General features: G+C 38.5%; 2 protein-coding genes across 2 annotated transcripts in view; both read right to left on the reverse strand.

Annotated features, from left to right (window-relative positions):
- The window catches only part of LOC138043216 (mannosyl-oligosaccharide glucosidase-like), a 5835-nt gene extending 581 nt beyond the window's left edge, over positions 1 to 5254 (reverse strand). Inside the window, exons 1-3 of the mRNA XM_068889375.1 lie at positions 4852 to 5254; positions 3669 to 3924; positions 1 to 2268 (exon numbers count right to left, since the gene is read on the reverse strand). The exon at positions 1 to 2268 is cut by the window's left edge and continues 581 nt beyond it. Coding sequence (XP_068745476.1) covers positions 385 to 2268; positions 3669 to 3924; positions 4852 to 5240 — 2529 coding nt within the window. The 5' untranslated portion in view covers positions 5241 to 5254 and the 3' untranslated portion in view covers positions 1 to 384. The remainder of the gene's footprint in view (positions 2269 to 3668; positions 3925 to 4851) is intronic.
- Positions 5255 to 13092: 7838 nt separating this feature from the next.
- Positions 13093 to 20000, reverse strand: part of LOC138043217 (alpha-centractin) — a 19757-nt gene continuing 12849 nt past the window's right edge. Inside the window, exons 9-17 of the mRNA XM_068889377.1 lie at positions 19426 to 19548; positions 18576 to 18669; positions 16844 to 16879; positions 16639 to 16695; positions 15769 to 15849; positions 15496 to 15589; positions 15268 to 15329; positions 14639 to 14679; positions 13093 to 14422 (exon numbers count right to left, since the gene is read on the reverse strand). Coding sequence (XP_068745478.1) covers positions 14320 to 14422; positions 14639 to 14679; positions 15268 to 15329; positions 15496 to 15589; positions 15769 to 15849; positions 16639 to 16695; positions 16844 to 16879; positions 18576 to 18669; positions 19426 to 19548 — 691 coding nt within the window. The 3' untranslated portion in view covers positions 13093 to 14319. The remainder of the gene's footprint in view (positions 14423 to 14638; positions 14680 to 15267; positions 15330 to 15495; positions 15590 to 15768; positions 15850 to 16638; positions 16696 to 16843; positions 16880 to 18575; positions 18670 to 19425; positions 19549 to 20000) is intronic.

Below are 20000 nucleotides of genomic sequence, written 5' to 3' on the forward strand. Positions count from 1 at the left end.
TTCCCAGATCCCATCGTGTTACTTAGCCGGCACGGCCTGAAGACCCAGATTCTAGGCCTTCCGGAGTTCATATATGAGTCGTCAATAGTACTAAAAATGGCGGCGCTCAGAAGTATTACATTCGAAGAGTCTCTATGTGAAAGTGTGTCCCTTCATGTCTAACAGAAAGAAGGAATATAAGTAATATCGTACTATTAAACAAAGACACTCTGATCATGGCTGGCCGGCTAAGAGAAACGATGGGATGTTACCCACTTCGATTCCCGTGTCCTTTCACGTCACGCTCGGAGTGAAGACTTGCTTGCGAAAAGGCAATAACAGACTAAAAGGAGAGCAAGGGTATCTACTTTTCATAAATTTTATACGCGACGGACGTTTAAAGTTTTAAAAATGCTCTGACATCATAAGAACAACAAGCGAGGACCATCCCGTAAATGGGTGCGACCCTTTGCCGTGTCCTGTAACGTCATCGTATTGTTCCCATATAAACCCCGTTCTCTGGTACTCTCTCAACATATTACGAATTAAATTAAGGCGTAAGTCTGTATAAATCTCTTTAGCCATGCTCTGATATGGCCCCGCAAAACTAGCGTAATAATTCAGAGCTCTAACTGCTAAGTAGTTGATGTTGATCCAGATAGCTCCTCTCCAATAAGGCGCATCGTGCTCAGTGTTGTATGTCTTATAGATGGAGTTACTTTGTGATAAAGATCTTAATCCATATTCGCTCCAAAGTCGTTCAGGATCTCTCAAATCCTTCAAGACTTTTTCCAGCTTGGGAGACGCAGGGTCTAAGATTTGCAGCAGGAAGGGGAACAGGCTGACATAGCCGAGAGCATTCACAAACTTGAGAGATGGACCTTGTTTAGAAGTCACGATACGAACCGTTTTCTTCGGACTCCCTGGTTGCGAGGGTTGAATAGCACGTTGAACAAGCTTTACAAACTTGGTATGATTACCATAATCACTATATGATTCTGCCTTGGACGACCAATGATACTTGTCGAGCAGCTTGTTGTCAGAGAGATAGTCACTGGTGGACTTATAGAGCAAAGCATCAGATTTCTCACTGACAGCCTCAGCAATATCGGCCATCAAACCAGCGGCAAATGACATCCAGCAACGTAAATCCACGTGTCTTTCATCATCCGAAGGGTGTGATGCGCGTGGATAATCATCCAAACCAGAGGTCAGTGTCTTGGGATTCAACTCCTTATCCGTCTTGGCATCTCGCCCATGCCACCTATAAGTGGATGGTAGTTTTCCCAACTGTGTGGTATTAAACCAGTTAAACCAAGCCTTTAACCGAGGAAATATCTTGCGCAGGTATCTTTCATCCAAGACGCCCTTATCCACCATGGACTTGATAGGAAGAATCAGAGTTGGCGGGTTGGCGTTTTCGTTGTGTTGCACAACAAAATCGGATGGGACTTTTGTCCGAGCTTCGTCGCCAAGAATTTGTTCCCTTGGAATCCAACCTTCTATATTTATCAAGTCTAGCCAGTGGCCGATGATGTCCTTACTGATGCTTTCATCCCATTGGCTGATGAGTAGCTGATGAAATCCCTCATCCCACAGAAATCCACGAGGAAAAAAGGGGCGTGAAGGCACTGCAGTGTACAAGGCGCTATTCCAGTAATCTACTGGCTTCTTGAAGTAACGTGAAATCACCTTTGAACTTCCATAGAAATATCCGATTCCCCCGATCATGTTGCTAAGAGCTGCTTGGGCAAAGCGTACTTCTTCGTTGGTGAAGCCTTCAGAGGTCAAAGTAAACTTCTCTTCAAATTTCTTATCAAACTGATCGCTGTAGTGGTTTCTAAGACTTTCAAATGCAGGACCCAATAGTCTGTCTCCTCTTGTAAGAAAACTCCCAGACTCAAATGCGATCTCTACGTCAAAAGGAAGCTGAAGTGTCCAATGCTGAACAAATAAGTTTGTTGGCAATTCTCTCCCATCTTCGTCACGACTAGTTACACGCCCAGGTAACCGCACTAACTGCAATTTTTCAGTCCCTTTTAGCTTCTTCGCTAGTCCCATATTGCGTATAACAACATCCTTAACTGAATGCACATTTGGAGTATGAGCCGCCAAAAAGGAGGAATATATAATCTTCAAGGGGCGTGAAAAATGCAGTGTGAATGAGCCTAATTCAGGTGAATTGCCTTGCAGTGCTGTAAACATGTTCTTCTCTACAGCAGGCTTCATTTGAACTTGTCCTTCATGAGTAGCATAGAACATTAATGACACCACCTGGTTTAGGTTGCCCTGCATATGGAAAACACGATAGAAAGAAAAGTAACTCAAAGGATATAATTCTCTTGATATGATGCACTGGTGTTTAAACTGCCATAGTCTTTTTTTTTTTTTTTTGCAACCAGAATCTTGTAATCGGACCCTTGTAAAAAGTTGAAATCAATCAATCAATTTAACCAGAGGTGAAAACTAAGGATTCATTCACACTTCATTGACTCTTTTTCACTGGTGTTGTTTGAATCATGCGTAGACTTACCAGAAATTATCATTGGATATAACGGATAACCAGAATATAGTAATATTGTGACTTGGTTTCTGTATGTTACCCTTTCTTGATATGATCAAGTGTAAGTTAAAAGTGTAAGTGAAAATTGCCAATACCTAGCAAGAAAATGCTATAGTTACTGTATATGAAATTCTATAGTTATATGAAATGAATAACCACTATACTGATACTGAGAAAAGCCAAACCAAGGGAAAATTTTCAAATCTTGATGAAGTTTAAAGGTCAATATTTGTTTTACTAACACAAGAACATTGAGTGGCTCCCATCTCCTAAGCTGACTGAAAAGCAGCCCATTTGTCCATACAATATTGCAATTGGTCACAAGAATAAACTACTACAATTTCCATTTTCACCATGAGTTTATCACCTTTCCACAGGCAGCCCAGTGCATTGTCTATCAGGAGTGGTCAGATTTCAAGGCAAGTGCCGTAACCACTGGGCCACACTGCCTCCTAAAAATTACTCTGAAATTAAACATGACCCCATGGGAAATCAAATGAGAATTCAAGCCCCAAGTACACTTTTGTGATACAGTGGAATTAAGTCTTATTTGTTATAACATTCACTATTGTTTATTCCTACCTTTTAGCATTTGCTGATGCTCTTACACTTTGGTTGATTTGATCATTATTAGCCAATAGCCCTTTTCACAGTTAGTTTTTCTCATTTGCATTACAATATAATCTAGCATGTATGTGAGGCAATTTTGGGCTATTTTGTAGTTTTAACCCGAAATTGCCAAGCATCCATGTTACATTACATTGTAATGCAAATGAGAAAAGCTAACCGTGAAAAGGGCTATTCTATATAAAAAAAAACCATAATAATCTTTGTTTGTCCCTGCAAATTTTTTCATAAGCATTGTTTCAAGTTTCTCTTGGGACCATTGCAAGTCACAACAGAAAATAAAAACAAATGCTTACGCAAAATTTTGAAGGGACAAACAAAGAATATTATGGTATTTTGGATATTGGCTAATTGATTGCTGATTCAACACTTCCTTCCCTATGATCTTTCAAATCTTTCTGATATTTTTGGCCATTCTATGATATCATTGGTTTAGGTTTGACACCTCATTTTATCAAATGATTTACCCATAATAATGATAATTTTGAGTCCCACTTACCATTTCCCTCCCTGAAATCCTCACTGTCCAGTCCCCTCCATGGTCTCCTCCCATTCTCTTTACAAAGTCTGTATTCAATGCAAAATCCATATCAACTATTTCTTGTGATCCAAAGTTGGTGCCATCATGCTTGAGCCAGCCATACTTGCGGAGCCCATCCGATTGTTCACAAGTGTGACGAATATTCATTTCTCCATTAGGTGCAAAGTGTGGGAACCACATCAAACCTGTCATGAGCGACTGGGGACTACGTGTTCTGTTGAGACAACAAAAATTAATCAAAATTAATGGATAGTCCATATCTTATCAAACTCGATACAAAAAAGGCGTCATTTATACAAGCTCAATCCATTTTTTAACATTATTTTACAAACAGATTTAAAAAACACTGTGGTATTATATATACAGAAGTAAGTTCATCAATCCACTGCCCAAGTTTTTTCTCAATCTGGTGAGTAAACCTTCTTACAGTGTTGCCCTCAAGAATAACCATAATGTGACAAAGACAGAGCTTGTAAAAAAATTTAACAAACTCCATCCCCAACACCTTTCCAACATAAGCACAAAATTCCTCCAGTTTATATCCCCTGGAGAATTTTAATGATAAGCTCCTAGAAGGATCCTACTTCATACAAAGTATAGTATGATCAATTTGTCAAGATTCTAGCCCACACTGCATTCCCTTTTCCAAGCTTTTTCTTTCCACCTTGTTATATCTGTTTTGATCCGGATCCTAGATCACAGGGAGATGTTTTTCACACCTCATAAATTGTGCTGTCAATCAAGATTTCTCTCAGTGAAAATGATTTTTTTCACATGTATCTGTTATAGGTTGTCTTCACTGTTTTTCTGTCTATTTTCTTTCAAAAGAATAACCAAACAGCCTACTTAAATAGTCCATTTTACAGTTGCGTGCTTGGTTACCTGGCCTATGAATGAAAGTGAGGGTGGAGTTGACCTTGTTTTGATAGAAAGCTTGTTGCTTTTCTTATGTAAATGAAAGGAGGGAGGTCTGTATCATAACAAGGTCAACACCAGCCTCACTTTCATTTAAAGCTAGTTAAGTAAGCACACAACTGTAAAGAGGTCTATTGAATAACCGCAATGTATGAACTCAACAATAAAAAATAATTGAGACCCACCTTCCTGCTTGCTACGTATAAATAATCCATAAAATACCTACCTCATTCCAAAGTATAAATTTGTGCGATAACTCCCCCAAAAGCGGGTCATATCACTCTCAGTCCTGTTTATCACTAAGGGTGCGTTGAGTGGCGTGTAAAGACGTGCGGAAAGTTTGTAATTCCAGAGTTTGTAAGCTCCTAATCCACACAAAGTGAAGCCAACAACAACGGCTGCTAAGAGAAGGAATAAAGTGACAGAAGATTCGTTTTCACGGCGACGCGTGAACTTTGTCTTATTGGAGTGATCTTTGATTGAATCTAAATGAGGTCTGCCTTTTCGTTGCCGCACCATTATTGAAAAAAACCCAAAAAGAAACTGGGAAACACCGTTGAGAAACGCTCCAAGTCTTCTACAAAGAATCCGCCGAATCCGCCATGTTGCAACCATATGACCGCGTGATAAGTTTGAACTGAAAAAGACTGGACATTACTCTTTCCCTAGGTACTTCATGTATCCCCTATTATAGTGTATTTAAATTATAATGTGACACCTCGTTCTCCTGCAGCCTCGTCTGGAGTGTCGTCTGGAGCGGTGATGATTCAGCTACTCCCGTCCGGGCTAGGGGACCTACTAGGGTTAATTTCACAACAATGCGTATGTTCTCGCCTCGATCGGTTTTTTTAGTCACTTCTAATATGCGAGTTCACGCTCTTAAGTGCATCATGGGTAATCAGGGCAAGATGGAGAGAAATTCAAAGATTTGTGTGGAAGTTCAAAACTATGAAGAGTATTCATCATACGTAATTTTAGGTTTATTTATTTTCCAAAACAGAAGATATGCGCTCAAATATGCGGCAGAATAAAACTAGGGAGAATGGCTATTGTAGAAACTATTTCGTTAAACATTTTTTCTCCCATACATTTCCTGTAATTCCAAAGGCTCAAAATTACAGAGAATGTATGGAGACAAAAACGCAATATTTAGGAATTCCAAAGAATAGATACCAAGTTCAGTTTATTTCAGTTGTGAACTTACACTCATTTGTTTGGTTTATGAAGGCGAAAGTCTATAAAGTAGACTCATGTACTGTTCCGGGGGGAAATGGTTAATAATCCACTGGATTACTCAAATCGTATAATTTTCTTAGTGTCTTTTTATTCGATCTACAAAGGAAAATATTACATAATTTCAGCTTCTATAAACTACAATAAAATACGGACTACGGCGCTTAATTTCAACAGATCTCATATCATCGATCACTTACTTCTGTGACGATATCCAGTAGATTAAACAGTCCTCAAACTTCGGTACTACAGGTTAGCAGAAATATAAAAACAGGTTGGTGAACAAACAGGCTAGCATAGATCCGTTGGAAAATGTCCCAGAAAAAGTGAACTTTTTTCGAGTTATCCGGTCTAAATAATGTTACTAATCTTAAGGTAATCAAATGTCAATCAAGGAATCAATTAACAGAATCAAATAATCTATTTTTTAACAAAACATGTACAGTTAATTTTTCTTTGAATTTCCATACAAACCTTTGAATAGGCCATTTCCGAATTGCTGTTTGCCTCGGTTTCGAAGTGAGTCTTGGTGCTCAACTATTGTAAGGGAAATGAGTTTGATTTGCATAAGAATACGCAACTCATTTCCATTTGAATGGCTGTGCACCAGGACTCGCTATGAAATTGAGGCATGCAGCAACTCGGAAATGGGCTATTTCCCGCCATGTTGCCCTGATTACCCGCGATGCACTCAAGAGCGTGAACTGGTCCACAAGCGCGCGTTGGATATGAGATGATAGATAGCAAGCGATGCACGTAGCGCCGAGTTGGCTATGAGCACCTCATATCCAATAAGCGCGCGTGTAATAATTGTTTTATTACTAGTGTATCTAAAGACCTTCTCTAAAATATAGTAATGCTGCGGAACATTTTGTTTCTACTGATTCATGTACACTTTCTTTTAAAAATAAGAATCTTGTTTTTCCGGCCTAAGCTGAATTAATATTCTTATTTTTCTGCCGATTTTCTGCTGAAAATATTCTTGTATTATTCTTAAATGACATTTCCGTTTTAGAATATGTATTGGTATATGATCAATTACAAGTGTTCGGTGTCTAGATCTGTATCGCATTACATTGTGAACGTGCTCCGTCGCTTTTCGTTGCAATAAGCGAGGTCAAGATGTCACGCCAGACGACACCATTCTTCTCAACTTTTCGAATTGTCACGACTGGACTGGATCTAGCTTGAAATGGAGGCTAATGCGAACAAATCATTTCAAATGCAAATTACTTTGCCCGCATTAGCTTCCATTTCATGCTAGATCCAGTCCAACCGTTAGAATACGAAACTGGCCTAATACACCCATCACATCAAGCCACTGATCCAACGTACACCGACGAGAAGATTGCCCAAGGTTGCTTGCTTCAAAACTCTGGAATTTAGAAAAATGCATTTCTCACAGAAACACTGTGATGGAAACGAAAGTACTCGATTTTGTTTCAACTCTTTTAGAGAAAGAAATAATTTTCTAAGTTTAAGTTTAAAATTTATAATGGTATGGTATTTACAAATTTCAACGCACAAAATTATATCGTTGTTTCAGCCTCGGGTTTATTCTTCATCAACTGGTCACAATTTAAAATGGGATCATTTTGAAATTTTATTCTTAAAATTTCGCAAATTTCAGTCTCGATATTCGTATAAAATATATTAGAAGTTAGTAAAGCACAAGGTATTTTTACTCGTGGTAGTCGAAATGTGAATTAAAGTCATAAAATTTAATCACCACTGGAAACGAAGTCATTCTTCCCTGCGATATTCGGAAGTTTGATGGGTGGAAGCTAAATGCAGTTTGGCGATTATTTGGCAAAATTGTGAAAATGGGGGTAAGAAAGTATGGAAGTTGACTTTTATGTTTCTGAACGCTGAAACATTAGTGGCATGTAGAACTGTGCGCAAAGAGATTTATATGCGAGGGACTTAATCTAGATTTGGAATTGTTATGAGTTTTCATTCTTACATCATGTGTAGTTTGAGCGAATATATACGGGACCAAGTGCTTAGGCAATCTCTAGAGTGTTTGGCGGCGTTCTACTCAAATGCAATGCATTTTGGTAAAAAGTGCATGAATGGCGCAGTGCATTCTGGCTAATTATGATGCATTCTGGGAAATAGGAGTGAATTTGAGAATTCCTCCTACCCTCTCATGAATCCAGAATACGTTGCTGCTCCCAGAAAACGCCCACAAATTCTGGATAAATCTTCCCTACTTTATTTTGTAAAAAAAGAAAAACTGATGCGTACAGTTACTGATATTTGTGGAGCGTGGTATAATAGCTCATATACCATAATGGCTAAGCCAATCAAAACTCTAGAATTGCATTATCCAATTATCTATTTTTTTAATAATACCTTCTATAGCTTTCTAATGTTTACCATAATTATTCTCCCAATCCCCTCAGTTTTTATTTGCTTCTTCCTTCGAAACAAGATGTCTGCGAAGGTGTCTGCGTTCGCACAGAGCCCGGCGTTTCATTTTCCCTGGAGATTAAAAATTTCTCCAAGAAGTTCGCTCGCCTTTCTTCCATTGACAATATACTGTACAAATCAGCTTCCAAAAATGATGGAAAAATTTCCCTCCGGGTCGTTATTAAAACTTATAACCACAAGGTTTCTGACGGCGATGGAAAAAGATTTTTCTTCACGGAACGTGATTATTGAAAAAAGATCAGCAAAATAAAAATCCAACTTATTCTGAACGCGTCGAGAGGGAACGTCAACCAATAATACCATTCTCGTTCCCAGAGTTCTTTGTTTCTTTTGGTCTCGTGGTAGGAGAAACGAGACACTCTGGAAGCGACTCTGGTTGCAGAGACTCGTTAGCGCATGCGGAATAGCCAAGAATGTATTTGCTTATGCTCTTATGTTTTTCTTATGGAGGGAGTGACAGTCCTGCTTTAACTTTTGTAATGACTGCACTTTGAAGCCGGATAAGGTGAAGCTTTGAAAGAAACACTAATTTTACTGAAATTAAAAAATTTAGTATGCAGTCGCTGTGCAGAAGCGAGACTGCCTGTGTATTTTGCCCATTGGGTTTGGTTACGGGGAAACTGATGCACTACTTTTTTTGGAGTGGTCAGCGCCATTTTTGCAAGCTTTATTTATCTTTGGGGACGAGAATGTCAAGATCGCGTAAAAATTCCTACCTTTGGAACGGGAAGTGCGGAGTAATTTATCACTAAATTATTTGTGCGCATTCAGGTTTTCTTAGCCACTGGAAAAAAATCGAATTTTCCTTGCAACCCGGAATCACTCGTAACGTTAAGTTAAAGCGAGTGGCTCTGAGGACGAGAATACAATAATACCAGTTAATGAGGAATACACTGAATGGTTTTCTCAAGCTTTTTAAAGTTTTGTACCATGTCTGAATTTCAATGGAGAGCACACAACGGCGAACGATGGCGAAAGGAATGTTATTGAAATCTAAGCGGATATCAACAACAAATTAAGTCTCGGATTCCCTGCAGACGCATTGTGTCATTTCCGAAAGAACCTTTCAAGGGGCTGGTTTGAAAAAGCACGAGCCCTAGGCAGGGTTCGGGCACTTTTTGGGACCAAAAAGTCAAGGACTTTTCAAGAACTTTCAAGGACACATTTCCCATTTCTCAAGGACTCAATGTAGTGCAAATTTCAATGTATAATAATGTATAATGATGTTCAAAAATAACGAAATTGGGATATGCCTCCCCGACAGGAGATCTCTATGTTTCTTTTTTGTTCTTCAACAACACGAGAAATTTTGTCTTTAAGGTGTTTGTGCGGTTGCTCCTTAAACTATGTTTCTTCCCATTTCAAGTGACTTGTGAGAGCAGACTCTCCCAGACTGGAAATGTCAACATCCCCCATGCACACAGTACATCAGGCATTTCAATTGCTTGTCAACGTTTACTTTCCGTATGCACTCTTTATACAATGGATTCTGTAGTCACATGGAGCTGAAAACAGACTTCCCCATCGATTTAGCTTTTAGCTTGTTTCCCGCAAAACCAGAAAGGTCAAGAAAGCACACGCCTTTCAAATTCCCGCTCATTCGAGAAAGCATGAATAGCACAAAGCATTTCATTGGTTCTTAGCGCTGCATATGTTAACCAATACGAGAAAAGATTACAATGAAGAAAATAATAAAATAAAAAATCGAACAAAAGAAAAATCGAGGGCTTGCTGAACGCTAAGTGAAGCGTATAAGTAGTCCTTTTAATTTGCTTTCTGCTATTTTAATTTTTTTATTGCCTGCGCTGGTGCCAGTTAGGTTTGGGAAATTTAATTCGGACTTTGAGATCACTTATACAAAACAGCCCGAAGAAGCACCCAGGATCAATGCCAGTGTAGCCTGATTCTCAGACGGTCTAGGTCGCGGACCGTCTGAGAAGTAAGGCCCGGGCCAAACGTCGAGCTTGACATGAGACGAATTGAATGGTAGTTTGGGTCGACCTAACTAGTACTGCAGACTGTATATATCGAGGCCAAAATACACATTGTCCTAAAAATTTCAAAATTATGAAATTTTCGTCTCATCATAGTTATTAGAGGGGGACTATGGTTTCATGAGCAGTTCGAAATTTGTCGCATACTCGATCTTCACACGTTCTAGGCAGACAAATGGACCGTGTTAATCATGAACTCAATTCGTTCTATTTAGTTCGCCTCATGTAAGGAGGTCTGGCCCGTGCTAATCGCCCATTTCGCTATTTTCACCAATCCCGGCCCATAATATATAGTTAGTTCATTTTGGAGGGTTACTTGCATTAAAACAATGGATACCCAGTTCACAGAAGCATGATACAGCCCCAAGAGTAAATGTAATGTATTGTTTTTATGTAAAGACCTCCCAAAACGAATTGCAGTATGGGATGGGGGAAACAGTGAACTGTGAGCAGGCCGGTTGAGAAAATCCCGCCTGCTACCGGAATTGAACCAATCACATTAGAGGATTTGTTAAATAAATCACAATTAACGCGTTGGCGAGAACGAGGATACTGTGAAAATAAATCCTTGCAATCGTGTTGCGCCAGACAAAAAGAAAAACTAAACAAAACCATTCTTTAGAGCGGCATTAGATCCAGATGAAAGGGTACTCTTACCATATTTTTCGTTTTGTTAAGTAAGAGTGCAAGTCTTACTCTCCAAAATAACGTAAACTAAACTTACGCAAAAGCTAGTTGGCACCGAGAATGACAGACGTAGAATGACGGGAATATCCCGCCAAACCTTGAAATAGTCCTAAACTACCCCATAACCACCTAAGTGCCTCTGTATCGCGCCGACAGAATATTCTATTTCTGACCAATTCCTTCCCACTCGACCGTCAGAAATTAAACTTGTGTTCATTTCGACTGAAAATGTCTGGATGTTGTGGGACGTGAATGGAGAGTGTAATCTACAGGTACAATGTAACAGGTCAGTTTACATCCGTGCACTAGAAATGTCACCATGATGTTCGTTCCTTCGAAGTATAATTACTTAGACATTACAGAAAAACAATCTTTCGAAAGAGTGAAAGAAAATCAGTTTTTCACACTATTGTGATGGCACAATGATCACGGAACTGTCATTGTATGCAACATCAGCCAACTTGTTTACTTTTATACGAATCGCTCTGACGAAGGGCTAACGCTCGAAACGTCAGCTTTTAGAATCTCTGTACGGTGGTCAATTTACATTATCAACTCCGTTGATAAACCAAATTTTTGTATACTACTTCCCCACCGACGCAGCACCACAGTTTCTTTAGAAACTACCCCTTCATTCATTTGTTTACTTTTATGACTGCCTCCAGGTTATAATGCCTTGTCAGGTGAAATTCAACCATTAAAGGACACTTTATTGCTGTTATCTGCTCTCTTAACAGTGTTTAAGTAACTTTACTTCCATAAAGGGCTTTGATAAACGAAGGTGCCCTCAAGAATAGCCAAAGCTAAAGAAAAGGGAGGATCGTAAGGAGCGAAAACTCAACCCACCTGGTCAAGAAACTACTGAGATATGAACGTTTAACATGTAAAAGGCGTTTACATTTGAAAACCGCTCTATCGTAAAACCAAACCCAAAGTAATTACTTTGGCTAATCAAAAAGGACGGAGACAATCCAGAAAACCAATCAAAACTAAGTAATTACACGTAGCCGACACATAGCGCGGGAAAATGTGCACGCGCGAGCCACATTGGTTTTGGTTTCACTTCTGATTGGTTGAGAAAGTGGCGTGAGAACTTTGAACCAATCAAAAAAGTAATTTGCTAATTACTTTCGACACTCAATTGAAAACCGCTCTAAGCACAACAGACTGTTAATACTGTTACTAGCCAGTACCGTAAGACCAATGTCCAGCTCGCAAACAAATGACCGTTTTCTTTAAACTTGAATCTATAAATATCTTGATTTTGTAGGGCTTATTTAACACTATTCTGACCAAAAAACAGCGTCTTTGTTGAAAAGGGCTGTGTCAAGGTAGTGCATTTGATGCTGTGTATGTTTACCAATTACCCACCCCTATTCGCTATGCAACTTTACGTTAACCAAGAAATTACTTTAAACAAGACAACTAAAAGCTTCGTGACACAAAATGTCTGTCTACCATACCGTACATAATTTAAGTTACAAACAACTGAGATAAACTTTGAAAAACTGTTTGGCTAAACACTTGTCAAAAGCTCCAGTTGCAATCCATTTCAGCCTTCTTCAATTTTACCCATCTCTGGCTCCTTTTGTATTTCCTGTTTTATTCAAACCTTCTTTCAATGTTTTCGGTAGTTATAATTTAAGTTTCGCTTGAGATGGTTGCCAGGTCCTCCCAGCACCAATTTCCAGAAATGCACCTAATTATTAGATACACGCTCAATTTTGACATCCAACACGAAGTGTCTGAGCCTTTGCTACTTATTTCCATCAATAAGGAAGAGTAAAGGTCAGCGTTACTTTAGCCGAGGGTAAATGTAGCTGTTTATCCTTACTCGAGGAGGAGCATTTAAGGACAATTTGTGACTTTAATTGTTGAAGTTGGGGAGAAGGACTTACACCTGGTTCCTAGTCACTAAACGTGGCGAAATATCAAGACACAGCCCCTTATTATTATTATTATTATTATTATTATTATTATTATTATTATTATTATTATTATTATTATTATTATTATTATTATTATTATTATTATTATTATTATTACCAAAGAAAGTACCTTGCCCCGCAAATAGCTAATCGTGACGGAGAAAGGCGAAGAAAGAACACAACGGACAATACGCTTAAAGACAACTACAATAAGTCTACACACGTAATCTACAGCTAAAAGGAGTAATACAGATTACAAGGAAGTTGATTAACTTCAAATACACTAATGAGGGTTGAATACTTTCAAATCAAAAGGCCAAAAGCGAGAGAAAATAGCACTACTCACTGTATGATGGTAAGGCCTTTTAGTCAATGCAGCTTCTTTACTTAAAGTGACCCCGCCAAATTTCTTTGAAAACAGCAGTTACTGAACTGCTTTGCAATGCGAAAATTCTTCAAAACAAGGAAAACATAGCAAGTAGCAATGTACAATTAGGAAAAGAACCATTCCCCTCACAGCAACTTCCCCTAGGTCAAATGAGTTACTTGCTTAACATTATTTGAGTAGATGAAAATAAAAAGCAAATTTCAAGGTCCAAAACGCATAGAATATTCTTGTTATACATGGAAAAATTCGTCTTGAAAGCAGAAAACATTTTTTTCCAGCAACGAGACTTTAACTGATATCTCAATAAGTCTTCAATAAAATATCCTTGTTTTGTAGTGATCAAATGTTGACATCTTTGTATTTTTTCCACAACAAGTTACAATAGATCCCAACAACACAAAATAAATTGTGCCTTTTTTTCCCCTGATATTTCACTGTGGTTGAAGAAATTTAGTAAAATAAACAAATCCATCACACGCTTCCTTGCGGCAGATCCTATGACAGGAATTGGTCCATTTCCCAGATAATATCAACAAAAGGCTGCTTTCCTTTTCTGTCTCCAAAAAAATGATTTTTGCACAGCATCAGCAAGAAAACAACAAAGCTCCTGTAACATCTTCCCCTTAGAAGCCACTGAAATCTTACAGCTTAAACATCATGAAAATAACAAAACACCTTGTTATTTTCACTATTAATAGCTGTTTTAATAACAGCTTTAAGCCAACAGCATCTGTCTACAGCCTACGGCATCCATTTACTGAAGTAACAGACTGACATTTGTGTACACCAGTAAGCCCAAAAAGAATGGGATCAGTGAGATCCCAGCTACATATAATCTCAGGACCGCTCTGTACACAAATACTTTATCCGCAATAATTTCTGAGAATGACCTCATAATGCAAATGGCTCTTTATCAAGAACAAGCATTATTTTGTACTAATATGTCAGTCCTATGTACAGCTACTGACTGGATTTTTCCAATCAATCCATCTGATGTAGATAATTTCAACTGGAAGGTTGAATCAGACAAGTCAGAATGTCTTGCGATGAATTGCTCTGGACCCTTCATCGTCATACTCTTTTTTAGAGACCCACATCTTCTTAAAAGTGTCTAAGGAAGCTAAAATGGAGCCTCTGAAAGAAAATATTAATATTAAACAATTATTATTCGTTATTACTATTTTTGGACTATAAATGTCCAAAATACAGAGCAAGTTTCTTGTAAATAAGTTAGCAGGTCTACAAAGCATTCAATTACACGAAAATGATTTCATAAATTCTCAAGGCCGGATTTAATCAAGGGGCAGTACAGTGGCAATACGAATGTTATTGTAAGCAGGATAACCTTACCCAATCCATGTCGAGTATAGTCTTTCTTGAGGAGCAGAAATCTAATAAAAGGAAAATCCATGCAAATGAATGGTTTTAGAAGTCACTTGTCATCCCTTAATAATATTATCATTGATCGATGATGAAGATTACGATGGTGATGATGATGATGATGATGATGATGATGAAAGAAGAAACAACCAGAGGAATCAATTTTTTTACTTTGGGTTACAACTGCGCAAATACAAGAAAATTAATAATAATAAAAAGGTCTAAGTTCACATTGAAAGAAAGCAGTGGTTATGACACCACCGCACAATCCCCTGCTCTCAGTCTCTCAATTAGCTACAGTAACTGTAAAACATAATTTCAAAACCAAAAATAACTTTTTTGAATCATAATAAAAAATGTCTTGAATCAACTCTGATTAATAGACATTTGTAATGACCCAAAACAAATGTGGGAAGTCAGCTGATCATGTTGTCATCCACACAAAAATACTTGAGAGATAAACCTCCTGAGACAATTTCTGTATGCTAAAATGCTACCCTTTTAAAATCTTTAAGAATACATGTAATTTATTTCTGACAGTGTTTCCCCTTGATTAATGCCTATGCTACTCCCTGTCATGAATGATGAAAATCTCATACCCTGATCTTGATATCTTTTGGTGCAAGTTTCTTTACTTCACTTAACAGCCGATCACCAAATCCTGCCAAAGTAACAGGACAGAGTCATAATTATCATAAAATTAATAAATATAGTACATAGACGTAAGAGATGGCAAAAAATGGTTACTAATCTGTAAAAATCTATGTCCCCTCTGTCAATTAAGCGTGCAAAAGATTAATCGTAATAAAGATTAACTCTGATATTACCTTTGAACAGTGTTGAACCACCAGACAGCACAATATTTGAATAAAGGACTCGTCTGAGATCCATATCTGATTTTTGAATAGCAAATGCTAGTACCTATGCAAAGATAAATAACCAATGTAATATAAATGTACTTTTCATGGTTTTTGCATCTGTAGTGTTCACTGTTACTGGATGGAAACAGAGCCTATGAAAATCCCTACAACATTTAATAATCACTAGAGCATTGTCAAAGAGAGATATAATTATGTTTCAGTAGAGATCATTGTCCTAACCTCATGGATTCCTTCACACTCTTCACCAACCAGATCAGGTCTAAATAACAGTTCTGGTGCTCTGAAACGTGCAGGGCCAACCTAAATTCACAAAATGAATGTTTTTAGATCTTCCACAACAGGGTTCACCAGTAAGTACATGCACATTAATAATATTAAGGATACATTTTATTCTAGAGAGAAATTTGAGATCTATATCATATCACAAATAATTTTTGCTGGCTACATAATTCTCAAGTCCATTGCAATACCCAGCAAAGATGGCTGCCAGTGACTTGGGAGAGCCCTCAGCTTAAAGGATCACTTTCATCTCTATTTTATCTACAACCCACATTTAAACATACCGTACACATTTACTTTATTAAGTCCTTTCATGAAACACATAATTTATGAAACCATTACATTGACCTGCTCCCAACTACATGAAAGTGGCTTCATAGCTCAGTTTGTAGAGCATTGTACCAGTATTGCAGAGGTTGCAGGTTCGAATCCTGTTGAAGTCACCTGAATTTTTCAGGTGTCTATAATAGACAAGTATTGCTTAAATTATCCACTTAATTATGTTATGGCCCATCTTTATTCTAGATACACAACCAAATGAACAGCAAAATCATTGTTCACCCAAGTTCATCCAGACGGATTGTGTGTCTTATATAGTTTGTCCCATCTTAACACAAGAGATGCATAATTTGCCTGGACAGATTATGTCTCTAGTATAAAAACGGCCATTGACACTGACATTTTGAACTTGACAATGCTTTATGAGGATGGCAAAATGTTGTTTGTTATTAATTTTGCTAGTTTGGTATCTGCATCACCTTGATTTCACAACGAAAAAGTCATTATCACTTTTTCTTTTTCCAACATTACCTCCAACATGCTTCCATCTGGTAATACATACTGAATTCTTTCGCCTTCAATTGATTCCTGTTGAGTAGAAGTTTAAATACATTTCTGAACTATAAAAATCATAATACATGTATTATGTTCAAAAAACTCATTTTAAAATAATTGTATATAATGTTGATTTAAGTGGTAATAATGAGCCTAAGATCTATCAATGCTGTGTTTTCACCTCTTTCCGTGGGTCTAATGCCAGGTAACAAACACGCTGAAATGAAATTCAAAATTCTACATTAGGTGATTCATAATGTAATAAATCTAAAACAAAAGATCCACCAATTCAGTTAAGAGGAAATTATGAAATATCACTCACGAAACATGTGCATTACTCCAGTAAAAGTTGAAAAAGGAAATGTACGTTTGTTGAATATTTTGCGGATTCATTCATGAATGCAAGGTGACATTGTGGCTTACATATCAATTTAGTTTTCCATGCCTGATGCACTTTCAAAAAATTGGGAAAACCAAAATGTCAGCAAAATTTTCTAAAATGTTTCTCTCTCTTGTAAGATTTTGTTGTGCTCAGTCTGAATTCACTTCAGCATTAAACTTTGATGTAACAATAATTATTTTCTACCTCTCCGCCGAAGTGAAGGGAGATTTCCAGATTTCTTTGGTCACTGGAACATTTGCCGGCTAAGAAACAGTTCATTAATAATAAAAATAATAATAATAATAATAATAATAATAATAATAATAATAATAATGATGATGACGATGATGATAATAATAATAATAATCATACAATAATCATACTTATTTTTTGAGAACGCTGCCAGATATTCAAGATCTACATGTATTAGAGCCGCTGGAGAACGCCATATCTAGGGTGCTTATCCCTGCAATTACATCTAGCATAGGTGCAGTTGGCTAGACAGGGACATTCTAGCTCTGCCAGTTCGTCTAGGGGGGCTAGGCATAACAAACCCATGTCTTGAAGCAAATTTCGAGCAATCCTCCTCTCTTAAAGTTACCACCCCCGCTGGTCCAACAAATCATGGCTCAGTCCCATCAGATACCGGATGATTCTCTTGTCAAGCCACTTCAACAGGCATTGAGGAGTGAGAGAGCAAAGGTGCTCAAGACAGGGCAGGGCACATCAGAGAGGTAGCTCCACAGAAAGTCCAGCAAACACTTGACCTTGCCGCGGACAAAGGGTCATCAATTTGGCTGATGGTACTCCCCCTTCATCAATGGGTTTTAACCTAAATAAGAGGGAGTTCCGTGACGCAATCAAATTACGCTATGATTGGCCGGTTGATGATATCCCCTCCATCTGCGTATAAGGCGACATTTTTACAGTAGACCACGCAATGATATGCAAGCGAGGTGGGTTCGTTACCCAACGTCACAATGAGCTGAGAGATTTAGAAGCCGAACTCCTGAGTATGGTATGTAGTGATGTTGAGATCAAGCCTGTCCTTCAAGATATCTCGGGAGAACAGCTAGGAAGGGGTTCTAATCGAGCTCCAGATGCGAGATTACATATCCACGTGCATGGGTTCTGGGAGAACCAACGAGCAGCATTCTTTGATGTGAGGGTCTGTCACCCTGATTCATATAGGAACCTGAAACTCCAACAAATATACCGCAATCACGAGAACGAAAAGAAGCGCCTATACTCAAGGAGGGTTTTGGACATTGAACAAGGAACTTTCACACCCCTTATTTTCACGTCAACAGGCCGTATGGGAAAGGAATGCTTGCAATACCACAGCAGACTGGCGCAGCTGATCTCTATCAAGAAAGGAGAAGATTATGCTAAACCAATTTCCTGGATAAGAGCAAGGACATCCTTCGCTTTATTAAGATCCACACTAATCTGCCTGAGAGGACACATTACTTTGGGTATGCATAAATTACATTATATCAGTAAGTGTTGCATGTACAGCACATGTAATTACCTCCTTGATGCTTCTCACTATTTCCAGTTCTGAAGACGAATGAAAGTTGAATCCTTCTTTCCTTAAAAGGAGTCTGAGAAAAGCTGTAACATCTCTGTTGGTAAATTAAGCAAACACAACAAAATAAATGATCAGCTAGCACTTTGCATTCTGCAGGTTTGTCCAATAAAACCTTAACCCCACAAAAGTAAAACAAAAGCACAGATAATTTGTCATCCCCAGAGATCTGTGGAGAAGGCAGCATGGCTTACTGGTTGGGTTTGCATGCAGTTGCTCAAGGTCAAATAACGAGCACTCCGAGCACCAACTGAATGTCCTTAGTAGTCCCTAACACACAAAAGATAGAAGTGATCCTTGCACTCATCAATTTGAGGAATTGTCTCAGTGGAGGATCCAGCCCTGGAGGTAAGGTGGGGGCCCCACTCTCAAACATTTTGTTTTTGCCCTTTCATAGTTTTGGTGGCTTTGGTCCAAAAATAAGGGGGTGGGGGGCCTCCCCTGGATCCGCCACTGTGTCTCTTACAGACAGCTGAAAAAGTCAGGTGGCTTCAATGGCATTCAAACCCATAACCTCTGCGATGCTAGCACAATGCTCCACCAACTGAGCCACAAAGCCACTCACTTGGGAGCAGGTCAATTTGTTGGGATGACAATGTGAGGATTACTTCAATCTATCTTTCGCTTATAACCCACACTTCAAATATACATTTCTTTCAGTCCCTAATACAACTCCACCCGATTGGATTTCTTAAGGCTGTTGCATTAATTTGAATCTTTCTATACACAGTGAGCTTCAACTTTAAATATCATTATGTACAAATCAGGTTCTTTCCTTCAACATGAATCTGACCTGCCGGCAATATCTGTCCTCATAATAGAATGTGGCATGGCAAAGCCTTCATAGATAGGTACTGAATGAGACACCCCATCACCAGCATCTAACACCACCCCTGTAGTGCGACCAGTAGCATATCTATAAACAACAACATACACATAGGTACACAGTGCATTTTTCTAAGCCTGTTTCAGGGCGCGACGAAAGTGCTGTCCGATAGCCCGGGGCTAGTGGAATGACTTGTCGGGCTAGCGTTTTCTTATCGTAGCTTGCCCGACGGGCAAGCACCGTTGCTTTCTCTTTTCTGGTGATAAATTGAGCTTTTATACCAAAAAGTGTGTCGCAGAAAGCTCCTGAGAGAAAAGGATAACGTTATGAGGCCAAATGAACGTAGCGTGACAACGTTTTGCGCCGCATTGTAGTTGCGTCCGTAAATAACGTCATGACTTTTTCTGCTTACATAAGCGACCGAAATATATTTTTTGAAATGACAATATTTGCCGACTGAGAGCGTGCAGTGCAAGATAATAAGTCTAATTAAATTCCAGCCAAGTCACGGTGCAGTGGATTTTCTCGGAAATTTAGGTGCG

Source organism: Montipora capricornis, chromosome 3 (genome assembly GCF_036669925.1).
Source record: "Montipora capricornis isolate CH-2021 chromosome 3, ASM3666992v2, whole genome shotgun sequence".
Classification (NCBI taxonomy): domain Eukaryota; kingdom Metazoa; phylum Cnidaria; class Anthozoa; order Scleractinia; family Acroporidae; genus Montipora; species Montipora capricornis.